Below are 14,772 nucleotides of genomic sequence, written 5' to 3'. Positions count from 1 at the left end.
TTCATTAAGTTAAGTACAAGTCACAAATTTTTATAGTTTTAAAAATACCTATTTTTATTTGTTCATTTTTTCAATATTCTATCTTTTGTGTTTTTTTTTCAATTTGATTTTTTTTTATATTTTTTATAATTGTTTTCCTACGGAAATTAAATTTAACTCAATAGTAATAATAATTGATAATTAATGATAACTATGTATTTTCTTGTTATTCAATTAGTTTTAAACCTAGTTATAACTTGAATATATACGTTTTTGTTTGTGTTAATATATTCATAATATATTTATATGTTTTATTTAATTTAAGTTAATTAACTAATCTAAAATATTCTTTCATTCTACTATTTCATGCTGATTTTTTTTGATATATATTTCCTTATATTTTATTTTTTTATTATGCTATTGTAAGCTACGCAATATTTTTCTGTATTTTTTTTTTTGTTTGATTTTTTTTTTCATTCTTTTAATTTTCAGTTTTCTAATAAACAAAGAATACTTTTTTAAACTGTGTTATATTATTTTATTAGAAATAAAAATAAATTTATATTTTTACGAATGAAAATAAATTAAATACTTGTGGTTGTTGTATTTTATTTTTTATTAATGTGTGCAATTTTTTATAACATCAAAACTACAACGAAAGATTTTTAAAAACTTTAAATATTATATTTTTTCGTGCGTTGTTAGACCGAAGTGTATTTCAACAAATAATTAGAAATAATTTAAAATGTTAAATTCACTTATATTTACACTAAAATATAATCTTTAGAAAATATTTAACATGTAACAGCATTAAAGTGGCCTCTTTCGTAAAATATTGCTTTTAAAATATATAGTTCCATTCTATGGATTTATAACATGCGTAAGAGTTTTCGATAAAAATAATATTTATTTTAATGATTTTTTTTGTTGTGGAAAATTGTGGAGAGGTGATTGACCCCAAGACATTAAAATACATTTTTTTTTCAAAATTTAAAACTGTTTTATATATTTTGTTTTGTTTTATTATGAGGTGGTATCGATTTCTACTAAATTTGAAATTTTTTCTACTTTTTCTATGGATTTCTATTGAAAATTAATTGACCAAAAATTTTATTATTAAATTAAATGATTTTTGGTGAGAAATTTAACAAAAAAGGTAATTAATCATTTAATTTGAATTAATTGACTTTTATCTCTAATGTGTATTATTTATTGTTCATTCATCATTTTTTATAACATTTTACTATATATATTTTATATATATATATATCTTGAGCGCTTTTTGGGAGGCAAAGCTATAAAATACTTTACTTAAGATGTTTTTCATTGATCACATTCACTTGTTTGTTTCCTTGTTATTTTTTTTTATCATTTAGTAACATCATTAACTTTTTTTTATAATTATTTATAATATAGTTTATAGCACTTTTGTTTTTTTTTAAGTAGTTACATAGCAACCGCATATAAATAAAGGTTTTTGAAATTATTTCTGTGTTAAGATTAAGATAGCGTTGTTCTCATACAATGCGTTGTGTCTTTCTGTATATTTCAAAACAAAGCTAAGCTTTATTACTTCCAGGAAATTTGTGAAATGGGTAAAACAAGGTAAATGTAGAAATGTCTGAAATTAGTGTTTGGTATTAAAAAGTGGACCACATGAGTTTTGAGTGTTCAGAGAGAATTATATGATGTAAATTTTTAAGGAGGTGTGTTTTTCATTACATTCTACTATATAATAATAATTATAATGACTCTATTTTGATTATCATGATTTTTATACATGGTCAATCATACTATGTAATCCAATGATGTGGATATATTTTTTTTAATTTGAAAAAATCACAATGGCTTTGATATCGCATATTTTAATTAATTTATTTTCTTTATTTTTTACAACTTTTTTTTTCTTTATTTTATTATTTAATTTTTTGCTAAATGAAATTTTATTTTTTATAGAGTTGAAAAATTGGTGTAAATGTTTCTACAAAACTATTTTATGCAATGTTTAGTATATTACTTAATGAAAATAAGAAAAATTTAATGAGGAGACTATTAGATTTCTAAAAGGTCTCTAACTAATATTTTATTTTATTTTAATTATAAAGGTAAGAGCACCTTATTTTCCTCCATATTGACGTGTTTGATCGATCTCTGAACACTAACGCGATCCTAATTTACTTTTTTTTAATTAATTTTTTTCTATTATTAATTGTAACTTTTTTTTATTATTATACATATATTTGCTATTACTTTTGATAAAATTCCTGGTTGCAATATGAATGTTTTTTTTTTGTGTAATCTGTCGCTAAATAAGTAAAACGTTTGTTTTTGATTAAATAAGGTTCACTACTCAAATTTTACTTTGATTATTGCCTATAGTTTTCATGCTTTTATTTACCTTCTAATAATAATAATATAATTTTATTATATGTTGTGTTTTTGTTTGTATATAGTATAATATATATTATATTATTTTATATGTAGAGAGCTATGATTTGCTTATAAATAATAATTTTATATATAATTAACTCATCTAACGAGTATCCTATCTGTTTTTTTTGTATATTTATTCTATTTTCGGCTACTTTTCATTTTCCTTAACGATATAACTTTCTACGATAAAAGGGTTTCTCATCAAGACTTCCTATATTTATATAAATTTTAAGTTTCCCAGTTTTTTCTTTTTTTTTTGATTTAATAGCATTAGCGTTTTAATCGTATTTACATTTATAACTAATATTATTTTAGTGATTATTTAATCGATCATCATCTTTCATGCTTATTTGCTATTCTTATTATAAATATTGTTTTTTTACAAGGTTTTCGGTACGGATTATCTCATATTTATTTTTTTCCAGCATTTTGAGATTTTTTGACGTTGCAGGTTTTTAGCAATATGCAAAGAGTATTTTCAATGGCGATAATGTGTATAATGAGAGTGTCTTTCATTGTAATGTCGCTGACAATCATAATGACAAGTTTTCTGATATTTAAATGTATCACATTTATAGTTTTAATTATTTTTGTTTGAAAATAATAAAATGGCACGAAATAATATTTAAAATTAATAATTGCAAGTTTGAAATTCCTTCATCAATTCCGCTTCACATTTATAATTTTTTTGGCAAAAGCTTTTTAAAGACACATTCGGTAGATATTCACACCTCGTATAACAATCTTTCATATTTTTTAACTTCGCAACAGACTTCAGACACTAAACACACTTAAAAACGTCGAAACAGTCATTCGTTTATGTTTTTTTTTTTTTTTTGATAATAATGTTAACTTCAATTTCTCTTATATAAGCTTTGTAAGCTATATCTTTTGATTAATATTAATCAATGATTTATTTTTTTTCGCTTTTTCTTTTAAGATATAGACATTTATAGTTTCTAAAGTATTTTTAATATTAACTACACAGATTGGACTAACGACATTTTTTTTAAATTTCAAAATAAAAGTTGGATCTCGGAAAAAATAAGAAAAATTTCGGTTTTTTTATATAAAAATGTCATTGTTGAGTAAGGCATTAACATATCTAGGCGAGCCAGACACACTATAGCATTAAAACAAAAAAAAAAATCGGTTTTTATTCTAACTTGTGTAGAGCTATAGTGTACATAGGGCCAAAGCATCTAAGCTTTTCTAAGCAACTTTCTAAACATTTATTTGCAAATCATATGCATAATGCATTTGTTTACGTTTAATTTTCTACTTATTCTACTCATGTATGTTATTATAGGTCACCTTATTATAGTTTAAAAGGTTTTCATTGGGTATTGTCTAAAATTTCCAGGAGATTTTTTTATCCTTTGGTAGTACTTTTGTTTTCAACGGAAATGTGCATGTGTAAATTTGTGTGTTTTTCAGAGGGATGAAATTAATTATTTTTTTCCGAATATCTATTTATATAGTTTAGTGAAATATAAAAGACATTCAGCTGATTTTTTTGTCGTCGAGTCACACGGATTGCTACACTGCCAAAATTGTTAAAAAACAAAAAAATAATTTTTGATATGTTAAAAACTCCTTTTTTCCTTATAAGCCGTTCCTAGCAAGCCGTTTATATAAAAATTGCTTCTTTTTTAGTCTTTTTCTTTAATAATATTTTTTTTTATTATTTTTTATGCGTACGAATCCTTAAGTGAAAAGTTGTCATTATGATTGCCTTTTGTTTTTTGGAAGATGATAGCGGAGTGTAAGGAAGCAACGAAAGCGATTTTCCTTATTATAGATCTTTTGTTTTTGTTATACGATACGATTACAAACAACTTACAAACTAGTCAACATTTCTCTCAATTTAACGTTTTCTTGTATTTTTTTAATGCAGCGAATTTTTTGTTTTGTTGTCATATTTCTATTTACAAGTAACAAGTGTGGGATTTTCTCAAAAGCATTTTATGTTCTAAGTAAAAACAAACAGAAAAAGCATAAAATAATACAAAAACTTAAAACATCATCGAATTGGATCGGGGCATCGAACGTGTTTGATTCAAATCATACATTAACATAAGTAAACGACGATTTTCATCTGTTTGGTCAGTTTCGTCGTCGTCGCTTTTATCGTCGTCGTCGTGGTTAATCGTGAAACTAGTATCTTTGTAAATAATATTCTGATGTAACGTGTAACTTTTTTTTGCATTATCAATATCAATGTGTAGTAGGCTTTCATGACATCATGAACGAAAACTCGTTTCGCGAAACAGTTGCTCCGACTTATGAAATCCACCTCTGTGCAATGAATGATTATCCTTTTGCGCGGTACTTTTGCTAGTAGAAGTGGTAACATTGAACTCTAGAAATAAAGATGATTCATACACATTTGTTTAATTTTTTTTAGACCAATTATCGAAATGGAAAAAGTATAGAGATAAAGAGATAGAGAGAGACAGAAATTTGGGCCTCGTGGCACCAAAAAGAGAGGTGATGAAAAATTTGGAAAAATTGAATCTAATAAAATTTTGTTAAAAAAAAAATTAAAAAAGTTGCGTGTTTATAGTGTAAATGTGAATTTTATAATTAATAAACAATAAATATATGACAAAATTTTAGTCTAGTTAAAAATAAAACATGCAAGAGTAAAGAAAAAAGAGCGAAAAGATTTTCATACAAGCAAGAAGCGTTCACATCGAGCGACTGTCGAGCAAGATTTAAGGTGCATAAAAGCCTACAAACTACAGATCTTCCCAAAAAATGCTTGCAGAATTGTTAGTTCTTGTTAAACAAGCATTTTTTTATTAAATATTATACAATGGTTGACTTTATTATAATATCATTAGCATTACGCTCGTTAGTAGACAGAAACACAGTGCATTATTAATCATTTACTTTTGAATTTTTCTTTAACATTAGGCTGTTCCAAATTTATTTTGAACTTCTTGTTAAAGATCATTTCAAGTTAAAATTTTAAAAAAATTAGAAAATTCAATTTAAAAATTTGAAAAAAGAGCGGCTTTTATTCATACATTTTTTTTTAACTTTTTTATGTTTCATATGGAGCAAAAGACAAAAAGTTGAAAATAAATTTAAAACAGCCTTATTTGTTATTGCAATGCTTGAAAATGTTGATAACACACTGCATACAGTTAAAGTATTAATATAATAAAATACAATTGAGTTTGATAAATGCAAAAAAGGTTAAAACTTGTTACATACTTTTTTTTATTACATTTCATAATAATAATAATTTATTTATAAAAAGCTGCTTATACTCTGTTGTTAGTGTTTGTTTTTATATTTGTCAGTATATAAATGCAAAAAAAATAAATACATGATTATTATTTAAATTAAAGCAAATTTTGGAACCATATCTACTTACAATGCTTGTAAAGGTTTTTTATGTATTTTTTTGTGTTATGTTTCTATTTGTCTGCTTGTGTTTGTGTGTTTGTTTCATATTTTTTTTTTGTTTAAATTTTCTACAATCCTCATTTCTTATTTTTTTTCTCAAATTCTACTTTTTTTGTATACTTTGTATGATTTGTTACAAGATAATGGACTCAGATACTGAAACAAAATTTTTAATAATAATAAGAATGATAAATAAATGTACAGGAATATATATTTCTACGTTATTTGAATTAGAATTAAAAAGTTCTACAGTGTTCTTTACTGTACTTTTTAGATTATATATTTTGTTGTTGAAGAAGAATAAAATATAGAAGTTGAATAAAATATACATTTACAAAGATTTTTATATAAATTGTTAAAAATGTGATAAGAAAAGTAATTTTAATGTGATTTATTGTAACTTATTACTTTTTTTGATTAAAAAGAAAAAATATTCAAAATAGATGACAAATCAATTGTCTGAACCTGAATCAACGTCAGAGTTATAAATTGGTTCCCAAAAATGCTTCAAAATATTTTTCAAAAAAAAAAACTGTTCGATGTCTCTAATGTAAACACCGAACGCGAACAATTGTTGATTAAATACAAACATTAAAAAAAATATTTACATTTATTGACACGTTACGCACATCAATGTCATTCATTTTTCGTAAAATAAAGGGATATCTCACTAAAATTTGACATTTTTTGTTTATTTTGTAAATTGAAAAATTAAAGAAAAAACCACAAAAAATATTGCTGGTAGAAAAAAGTGAGTCAAAGGTGAATAAAATACAAAAACGGCATGCATCGGTCAAATTTTTAGTCAAATATCCCTTTATGAGAAAACACAATATATTGCTTATGATTTTTTTTTGTTATAAAAATATTAAATTAAATTCAACACACAATAATTTTGGCATTTCTTGTTTTAATTCAAATAAAAGGAATACTGAATGAGTGTGTGTAAAATTATTTTATAGCTTTATTTGAGTTTAATTATATTTTTTTTATTTTGGGGGGAGGGCGTTCATTTTTTTGTAATTTAATTTAAATTTTTGATATATCTCACTTGTTTCTCGGTTTTTTTGCACATTGCGACCGCACAATTTCCGTACGTGTGTGTGTTAGACAATTGATTGATCGGTTGAAGGATGAAGAGGATTGGATTACTCTAAGGACTATTTCCTTCGAAAAGTGCTCTAAACTCACCAGACTTAGGTCTTGGCAAACTCATCCTAAGACTTTGTGTCATTTCGTTTAGACTCATGTCGGAGTTGATTTTCTTTAAGCTTTCGCTTTCGTCGCTCGAAAAGCTGCAACAGGTGTGATTGAGAGTTGAAACGAGATGTGCCAAAGAGAAAAAAATTTCGTGTCGCGCAACACTTACCTAATGTTATTCACTTGCTCGGCCTCGGCAGCTAACGCATTGACAACAGCACTAATTGTATTCGAGTCCGCATTGCCATCAGCATCGTCTTTTTGCTGCATTATATTGGGGTTTTTACCGATTTTATTCAATCTTAAACAAAAGATACGTTGTTGAGTCAGTCCCTGTTTATTATTTGAATTTTGAATTTGTTTGAACCACATGCTATACCTTTCAGCGGCAACAGTCTCCATAGTTTTTCTCATAAGAGGATATTGGTCCAATACAGCATTAAAATGATCAACACTTAACGAAAATAAATTACAATAGGTTTCGGCTCTAACGCTCGCTACTCGACGTGCATTCGTTAATAAACAAATTTCACCAAAATATGAACCGTCCGATAAGGATGTAGCCACCTATGAATATGTGAACATAATTTAATTGTGAGTGGGAGGGACACACCAACAAGTGCCATTGATGAAGGAATCTTTCGATGTGCTTTTCTCCGCTTTGACCAATTTCATTATCCAACAAATTTCCCGACTTACTTCCACAATTCAGATACTCATTAGAATTCGAAACGAATATTTTTTGACAAAAATTCGACGGATATTTAAAAAAAAATAATCAATTTTTAATTAATTTTTTAATCCATTCTCGAAATTTAATCGTTTTTCGTCGAAAAAAATTTAAAAAAATTTTCTGTGAATTTTTAAAAATTGGAGAAAATTAAAATTTAAGCTAAATCTTTAAATTTTTTGATCGATTTAGATTGTAGAGCTAAGTAAAAAAAATCCAATTTTTACAAAAAAAAAAAAATGATCATTTCAAGTTATTATAAAAAAGCACAACAATTTAAAAAGTTTTTTAAACGTTGAAAAAAGAGGTCAGGAGCAAAATTATAATTTTTATCAATTTTAATAATTCAAAAAAACAAACTTGCCAAAAAAATACATTTTCAATCTTCTACCACATCAAATGAGTTCCAAAATTTTATCAAAGCAAGTCGGAAAATTTGTTGGACTGTGTTATCCATGTGTGTGTGTGAGCGCGTTTGCCATAATTTATTTCAATTAATTCAAATAATTAATTTCATTTTTTCCCCGAAGCAAACAAATAAAAGTTTTTAAAGGTAACCACTGTTCCTCATGACGCAAAACTACATCTCACACCGAAAAATCTACGTATGAGTGCCTCTTTGTTATTGTTGTTGTTGTTAAACACAAGAAAAAGACAAACAAAAGAACACAAATATCACTACCGAAAAAAAACTTTCTTTGTTTAGGCATTTTTTTCTGTAAGACGCAGAAAATCTTTTTTTTTTATTATGAAACACAAAATGAAAGCTAATTTAAACAAAAGACACGCAGCAGAGATGATGAACGAAAATTAAAGCTAGTAAGCAGTACAAGAACGCCGACGACGAAGTAATTAAAAGTAAAATGCGAAGGAACAACAACAAAAAACAGCGGGATACGGGACTCGGATTGTAACTTACGTGAAATTTTATTAAAGATGATGAAAATGCGAGAGAGAAAGAATCTTAAGCGTGAGAGTAAAGAGGGTATAGCAAAAATAGTGCAAATGAATGGACGTTGACGTTGGAAAGGTGTGCGATGACAAGATAAAAAATTTGACTTTTCACCTTTTTTCCGTAGCTAAAAGTATTTTTTTTATACAAACCCCGGCTTAGAGATGTTTAAAGATGTAAAAACGATGTCGTCTTATCAAAAATTTTCAACAATGACTAATTAAGATTTTTTTTAATCCCTAGCACTTAATTAACTACTACAATAACATTTTTGCTGTTCACACACATAAATAACGGGAGAAAGCTCTTCATCTGATTATGACAGAATTTTGTAATATTTTACAATTAATTATAATAATGAGTATTTATTAATTAATAATTAATGAGTAAAATATTAAAACGTTAAATTCATTCGTGATGAAAGGCCTTTCAAGTTCAGAAGCTTTCATTGCGAATGGAAAAATTCTGTCAGAGCAACTGAATGGAAAAAAACAAAGTCATCTTGCGAAAATGAGAGTTTCAGTTGCTCGTCAGGTAGAAAAATCACATCGAAAGGTTAAACGAACTGTACAACAAGTACTTACCTCGCCATTTGCCATAACAATATCGACAATTCCTTCTTGTATGAAATACATTTTGGATCCTATTGTACCTTCCTTAATAATAATATCACCTGAAAAAATGCGGTTTCTTATTATTTTTGCAACACGAATGTTGGGGAGATTCTTACCTGGTTGAAAAACTTCGTATCTTAATTTAGTTACTACATCTGATACAAAATTAGAGTCAGCATTTGCAAAAAAAGGCACTGAAGCAACCAAGGACCTAGATTTAGAAGAAAAAAAAGGAAAAAGGGTTTTTTCATGCGAATGGCCGCAAAAGAATTCGCCAGACGCGCAATTACCTGCAGTTGTAATTTATCACATCTTCCCGCAGTTTTTCGCTAAGTTCACCCAATATGAGCTCCTCGTCAAAGAACTTGCCTTGGTATCGATGTTCAAAGTATTCCGTGATTCTTTGTCGCATGTCTCTTGGAAGCTTGCGATAAGCCATATACTCCTCCACTTGTTTCACCTAAACCGGGGGGAACAAAGACATTGATGCAAAATTATGTCGAAATGCAAACAAAAAAAAAACACAAAATGAATATGAATTCAATGATCCCATGAGACACTTTTTTCCGTTGCATGACACGCATGTAAAATACCTTTTCTCTGTACTGTCTTCGACTCGAATCCAAACTTTGAATTAAATTAGTTGCATGACCTAGGAATAATGCATAGCATGTTGCTCCAGAAATCATAGAGAGCATAGTAAGCCACATGTCCGTTAACGATTGTGGTGGAAATCTAACGCAAACACAGGCAAGATAAATAACAGATATTCGCTTGGCACACAAATAACGAAAGAGAGTTTACCTTCCGTAACCGATACACAACATATGTGACATCGCCTTAAATAACGCCCAAGAGTATTGTTCTAGCCAATAAGCTTCCTGTAGTTTTGTTCAAATAGAAAAATAAAAATTTAATGTTTATTTGTCGAGTTACAGGCGATAATACGAAAAGTACGCACAACCACACACACAAGAAAACCTTCGTCGTTGTTGAAAAATAAAAAATTTTTAAAGTTGTCGTTTTTAGATCAGTCAACGATGGAACTGCATTTCAATTTATTTGACTATGTGATCGTTTGACCACGTGGTCTTATGAATTTTGTTAAGCATGTGACATAATAAATCGTTGAAGCATGTGACCCAACCACGTGCCCAAAAAAAATTCCGAACCACGTGACCTTAAAAAATTCAAACCACGTGATCTAAGAAGTTTTTAAGCCACGTGATCTAAAATATTTTAAAACCATATGAACAAATTTCAAACCACGTGACTTTACAGTTTTTTCAAGCCACTTGTTCTGAGAAGTCTTGACATTTGATTTTTTTTAATCCTGAGAAATTTTCAAACTACGTGTATTTAAAAATTTAAGACCACGTGACCTTAAAAAAATTAAATCACGTTACCTAAGAAGTTTTTGAGTCACGTGATCTAAAATATTTTTAAACCACGTGAATTTACGAGATCTCAAAGGTGAACAAATTTCAAACCACGTGACTTTAATTTTTTTTCAAGCCACGTGTTCTGAAAAGTCTTCAAAACACGTGACCTGATAATTTTTAAAACCACGTGACATTTGAATTTTTTTATCCTGAGAAATTTTCAAACTACGTGTAGTTAAATTATAAGACCACGTGACCTTAAAAACTTTTTAAATTGAAAAAAAAATCAAACCACGTGACCTAAAAAATCTTAATTCACTTGACGTCAATCCCAGAGTAAAATCGCATTTTTTTTCTCTTTGAAATGCGATAAAAACTTGAAGAAGATAAGTTAGAGAAGGATAGTTTCCGTGCATGATTTATTAAACCAGCGAAAGGATAGACAAATGTTACGCATATGTTTAGAAAAAAAAAGTAAAGTAAAGCAACGAGGGACATGTTAAAACAACGAAAGAGACACAAAAACAATCATTTGTATCTCAATATGTGCAAACGCACATTTCCTTTTCCATCCATTGCCATTTTGTAGACAAATGTTTTGTGGTTGACGTGATAAATCATTATTTGCATAAACGAAAAGCTTAATGGAAATCAAATGGAACAACAGATGGTCTCCCGAAAATAAACGTATAAACATTTGTCAACATATACCCAGGTTTTCTTCGCATGTGTGTTTATGTGCGCACCAGAAATTGTCACAGATATCGGTATTTACCTGTAATTCATTGATCGCCACCCATGAATTTGACGGGAAACCTTGCAACATCGGCACGAGAAACTGCAAGCAGCCACTCCAATGACCAATTAGCAACATCATGCATATGAGATTGAAAATTCTCATAAAGACTGATGCCATATTAAGGAACTGAAAAGTTAATTTTTATTTTAAAATTGACGAAAAGTCTCTCCTTAGCATCTTTTGCGCTACGTACTCTCTAAGAATCTCTAAATCTAAAATAATTTTTTTTTTATATTTTTAACTTATTTTTTTTTTCTTTCAAAATTTGATGAAATATAATTTTACAAAAGTAGAATTTTTTTCATTTTTTTTTTATCAAATGCTGAGAGAAATTTTTCTATTTTATAGAAGGAACTAAATCTAACAGGTTTCTAATAATATTAATATTTATGTATATTAATAAAATTTTGTTCGTTTTTCTTTTGAAATGTTTCATATCACAAAATCTGTTAAAATAATGTCTTTTAAATTGAATTTAAACAAAATGATAAGGAAATTAAACAAACTTTATATAATAATTATATAAACGAAGAAACGAAGAGAAAACTGTGCCAGACATGGGATAATCTGCGAGAGATAGAGAACGGGAAATGCATGATGCAGGGATCTAAGTATATAGAGGACTAGAGTATATGTAGTAAGTAGTAGTACTATATTCATTCATTCATTCATTTTTTGTTGCCATATTTCTATTCTAATCTATTCTATATGTTTTATAAATTCTGCAAAATTCTAACATAACAAAATATGAAAAAGGAAGAGCTAAAAATATTCGATAAAAATTAAAGATTCCGTCTAAATCGGATTCACTTTTTTTCTCTCTATTTAACTTTATTCACATATAGATTTTAGGTGTAGTAGAGGAAATAAAAGAAGTAGGAATGAAACAAACATTCTCTACGGATTTGAATTATTCAATAACCAACATGCATGTTTTCAGTCACGTAGGTACGGAGGCTCTTTATGCTTTATAAAATGCAAAAATATGTTGTCAAAAATATGTGATTTTAGATTTTTTTTATGTTGATATGAGGAATACTGCGGGCGACATCATCATCGTCTCCCCGATAAAATTTCAAGAGACATGGATACGAGACGAGTAATTTTTATCGAAAAATTTCAATGGACTGTCATTTTTTGTACTACTTACTGAATACGAAAATTTTAAATAATAACTTTTTCGATCAAACTCTAATCCAAATCTGCTATTTTTTTCATTAATCGAGTAAATCGGTGCAAAAAACGAGTCTCTATTTTATTTTAAAATGTATTTTATCACTATTTTATTTAATTTAAAAAAGTTTTGTGCAAAGTTATTTCATTTTTCATCAGCAATTTTTTTTCTGTTGTTTGTTAATAAAATTATTTTGCCACTTTTAAAACATTTTTGCTTGATTTTTTTAATGCTATGAAAAAATGATAAGGAATGAAAAAATATTGTAAATATATAATAAAAGAGAAGCAAAATTATATTGTAATATAAATGATGAGATAATGAGGAAAAGCGCTGAAATTAAGTTTTAGAAGTTATTTTAAATCATAACGTTTTAAAACTTTTCTAGTTCTAGGCGTAAAAATGATTTCGTTTAATTTTTGCAAAGTAAAGACTTTTGATTTTTACCTTTTTTATATGAAAAAATTAAAATCAAAAGTCTTTTACTTTTTTCTAGCAATTTTACACACTTGACAATATTAAAAGCTCTTTTTAAAATATTTTTTTTTACACAAACATTTTAGCGGAACTGGATCAGGATAAGTTTTTTTGGGATACGCGACAATGGGGATGGCTGGTATTTTTTCATTTTCCTGTCGGCAAAAAATTACAAGTCATTTTAAATAATAAATGATATAAAAATGGAGTTCACGGCCATTATTATTTTTTAAACTTGACGGTAAATGTTTAATGTAACACCGTTTTATATCATTTCTTTATGTATGATATACCTACTAACATTCACCCACATGATCATATACACATTTAATATTAATATTAGAATTATCATTAAATATATTAGGGAACTGAAAAAAAAATCTGTCTACCTCAACATACATAACGTATTATAATTTATATTCTTTTTCCTGCATTTTAACAGATTTTTTTACTTTTATCATATTATTGATTTTTTCGTCGTCATGATTCTTTTGTTTGCTCACTTATATGGCACACCAATCTGCCTCGTGTGCATTGTGAATTAAAGTTCTTAATTTTAGATGAAAATAAAACGCACATTTAATTTATGTTGGAAGGTAAATTTTCTGCAACAAAAGCGCACGCAGAAAAATACAAAAATATAAAATAAATAAATTTATTAAATTAAACATTGAGAACGAAAATATTAAATAAACTTGAGACAAAATTAGACAAAATAAATCATTAAGTAAATAAAATAATCCAAAAAATTGCAAAAAGAGAGATGAAAAAAATTAGAAAAAGAGAAACAGTGTGTGTACTCATTGGCACGTGTGCTTGAAATTTAATTAATTAGTAAAAAAATTAAGCAGATCATAAACAACAATCTTGATAAAAGTTAAAAATATGTAATTTTATTAGATTTTTATTCAGTAGATCTGTGGCACGAGTCTTTAAAAAAGTTTAATGATAATAAAGGACCGGAAGAAGGATTTATGATTTGCGTTGTCAACATAAATTAAAAATAATTACCAATTATAAAAAAAATAAAATAATGAGAATAAATCATTTTTTTTTTGAACTGTACAAAAGCATTTCATATATATTTCAATAATAATTACACATACGTCTAAACTGAAAAAGATTTTTTTTTTATTTTGTGTAGATTTGTGTTTGCAAAATCAACTACTAACTTTTTTTTATAATTCAGTTTAGCAAACAAAATGGTGATTAAAAAGACATAAATGTAACAGAACATAATATTTGAAACGTGTCTACATATATTTGTAACATAATAAACATATTTACAATAGATTTTTTTTCCTTGTTTTCAAGTTTTTTTTTGTAAATTTTTTTAACGCAACCTGAACTTCAACCGAAAGGTCGTTTTTCAGAACAGGTTGAGTTTCCTAACATCATCGGTGGAGTTAATGAGTTTCATATATAAATATTTTTTTTAATAATATAATATAAAAGAAAATTAATTTAATTAATGGAAATAATAATTTTACACAAAATTGAAAAGTATGTTTATACAAAGATAGAGAGAGAGAGAGAGATAGATAGTTTAGAGATTAACTAATAGTAATATATAATTATATTTATATATATGTATATATAAGTTATATATATAATA

At 27.0% G+C, this 14,772-nt stretch overlaps 1 protein-coding gene across 1 annotated transcript in view; it reads right to left on the bottom strand.

Moving 5' to 3' along the window:
• Positions 1-4,639: 4,639 nt before the first annotated feature.
• Positions 4,640-14,772, bottom strand: part of LOC134832701 (uncharacterized) — a 74,173-nt gene continuing 64,040 nt past the window's right edge. The window contains exons 12-21 of the mRNA XM_063846817.1: positions 11,483-11,632; positions 10,130-10,206; positions 9,919-10,060; positions 9,616-9,785; positions 9,442-9,536; positions 9,296-9,384; positions 7,409-7,596; positions 7,199-7,330; positions 6,881-7,124; positions 4,640-4,774 (exon numbers count right to left, since the gene is read on the bottom strand). Coding sequence (XP_063702887.1) covers positions 6,983-7,124; positions 7,199-7,330; positions 7,409-7,596; positions 9,296-9,384; positions 9,442-9,536; positions 9,616-9,785; positions 9,919-10,060; positions 10,130-10,206; positions 11,483-11,632 — 1,185 coding nt within the window. The 3' untranslated portion in view covers positions 4,640-4,774; positions 6,881-6,982. The remainder of the gene's footprint in view (positions 4,775-6,880; positions 7,125-7,198; positions 7,331-7,408; positions 7,597-9,295; positions 9,385-9,441; positions 9,537-9,615; positions 9,786-9,918; positions 10,061-10,129; positions 10,207-11,482; positions 11,633-14,772) is intronic.

Source organism: Culicoides brevitarsis, chromosome 2 (genome assembly GCF_036172545.1).
Source record: "Culicoides brevitarsis isolate CSIRO-B50_1 chromosome 2, AGI_CSIRO_Cbre_v1, whole genome shotgun sequence".
NCBI classification, from domain to species: Eukaryota; Metazoa; Arthropoda; class Insecta; order Diptera; family Ceratopogonidae; genus Culicoides; species Culicoides brevitarsis.
This window is presented reverse-complemented; position numbering and strand designations above follow the sequence as displayed.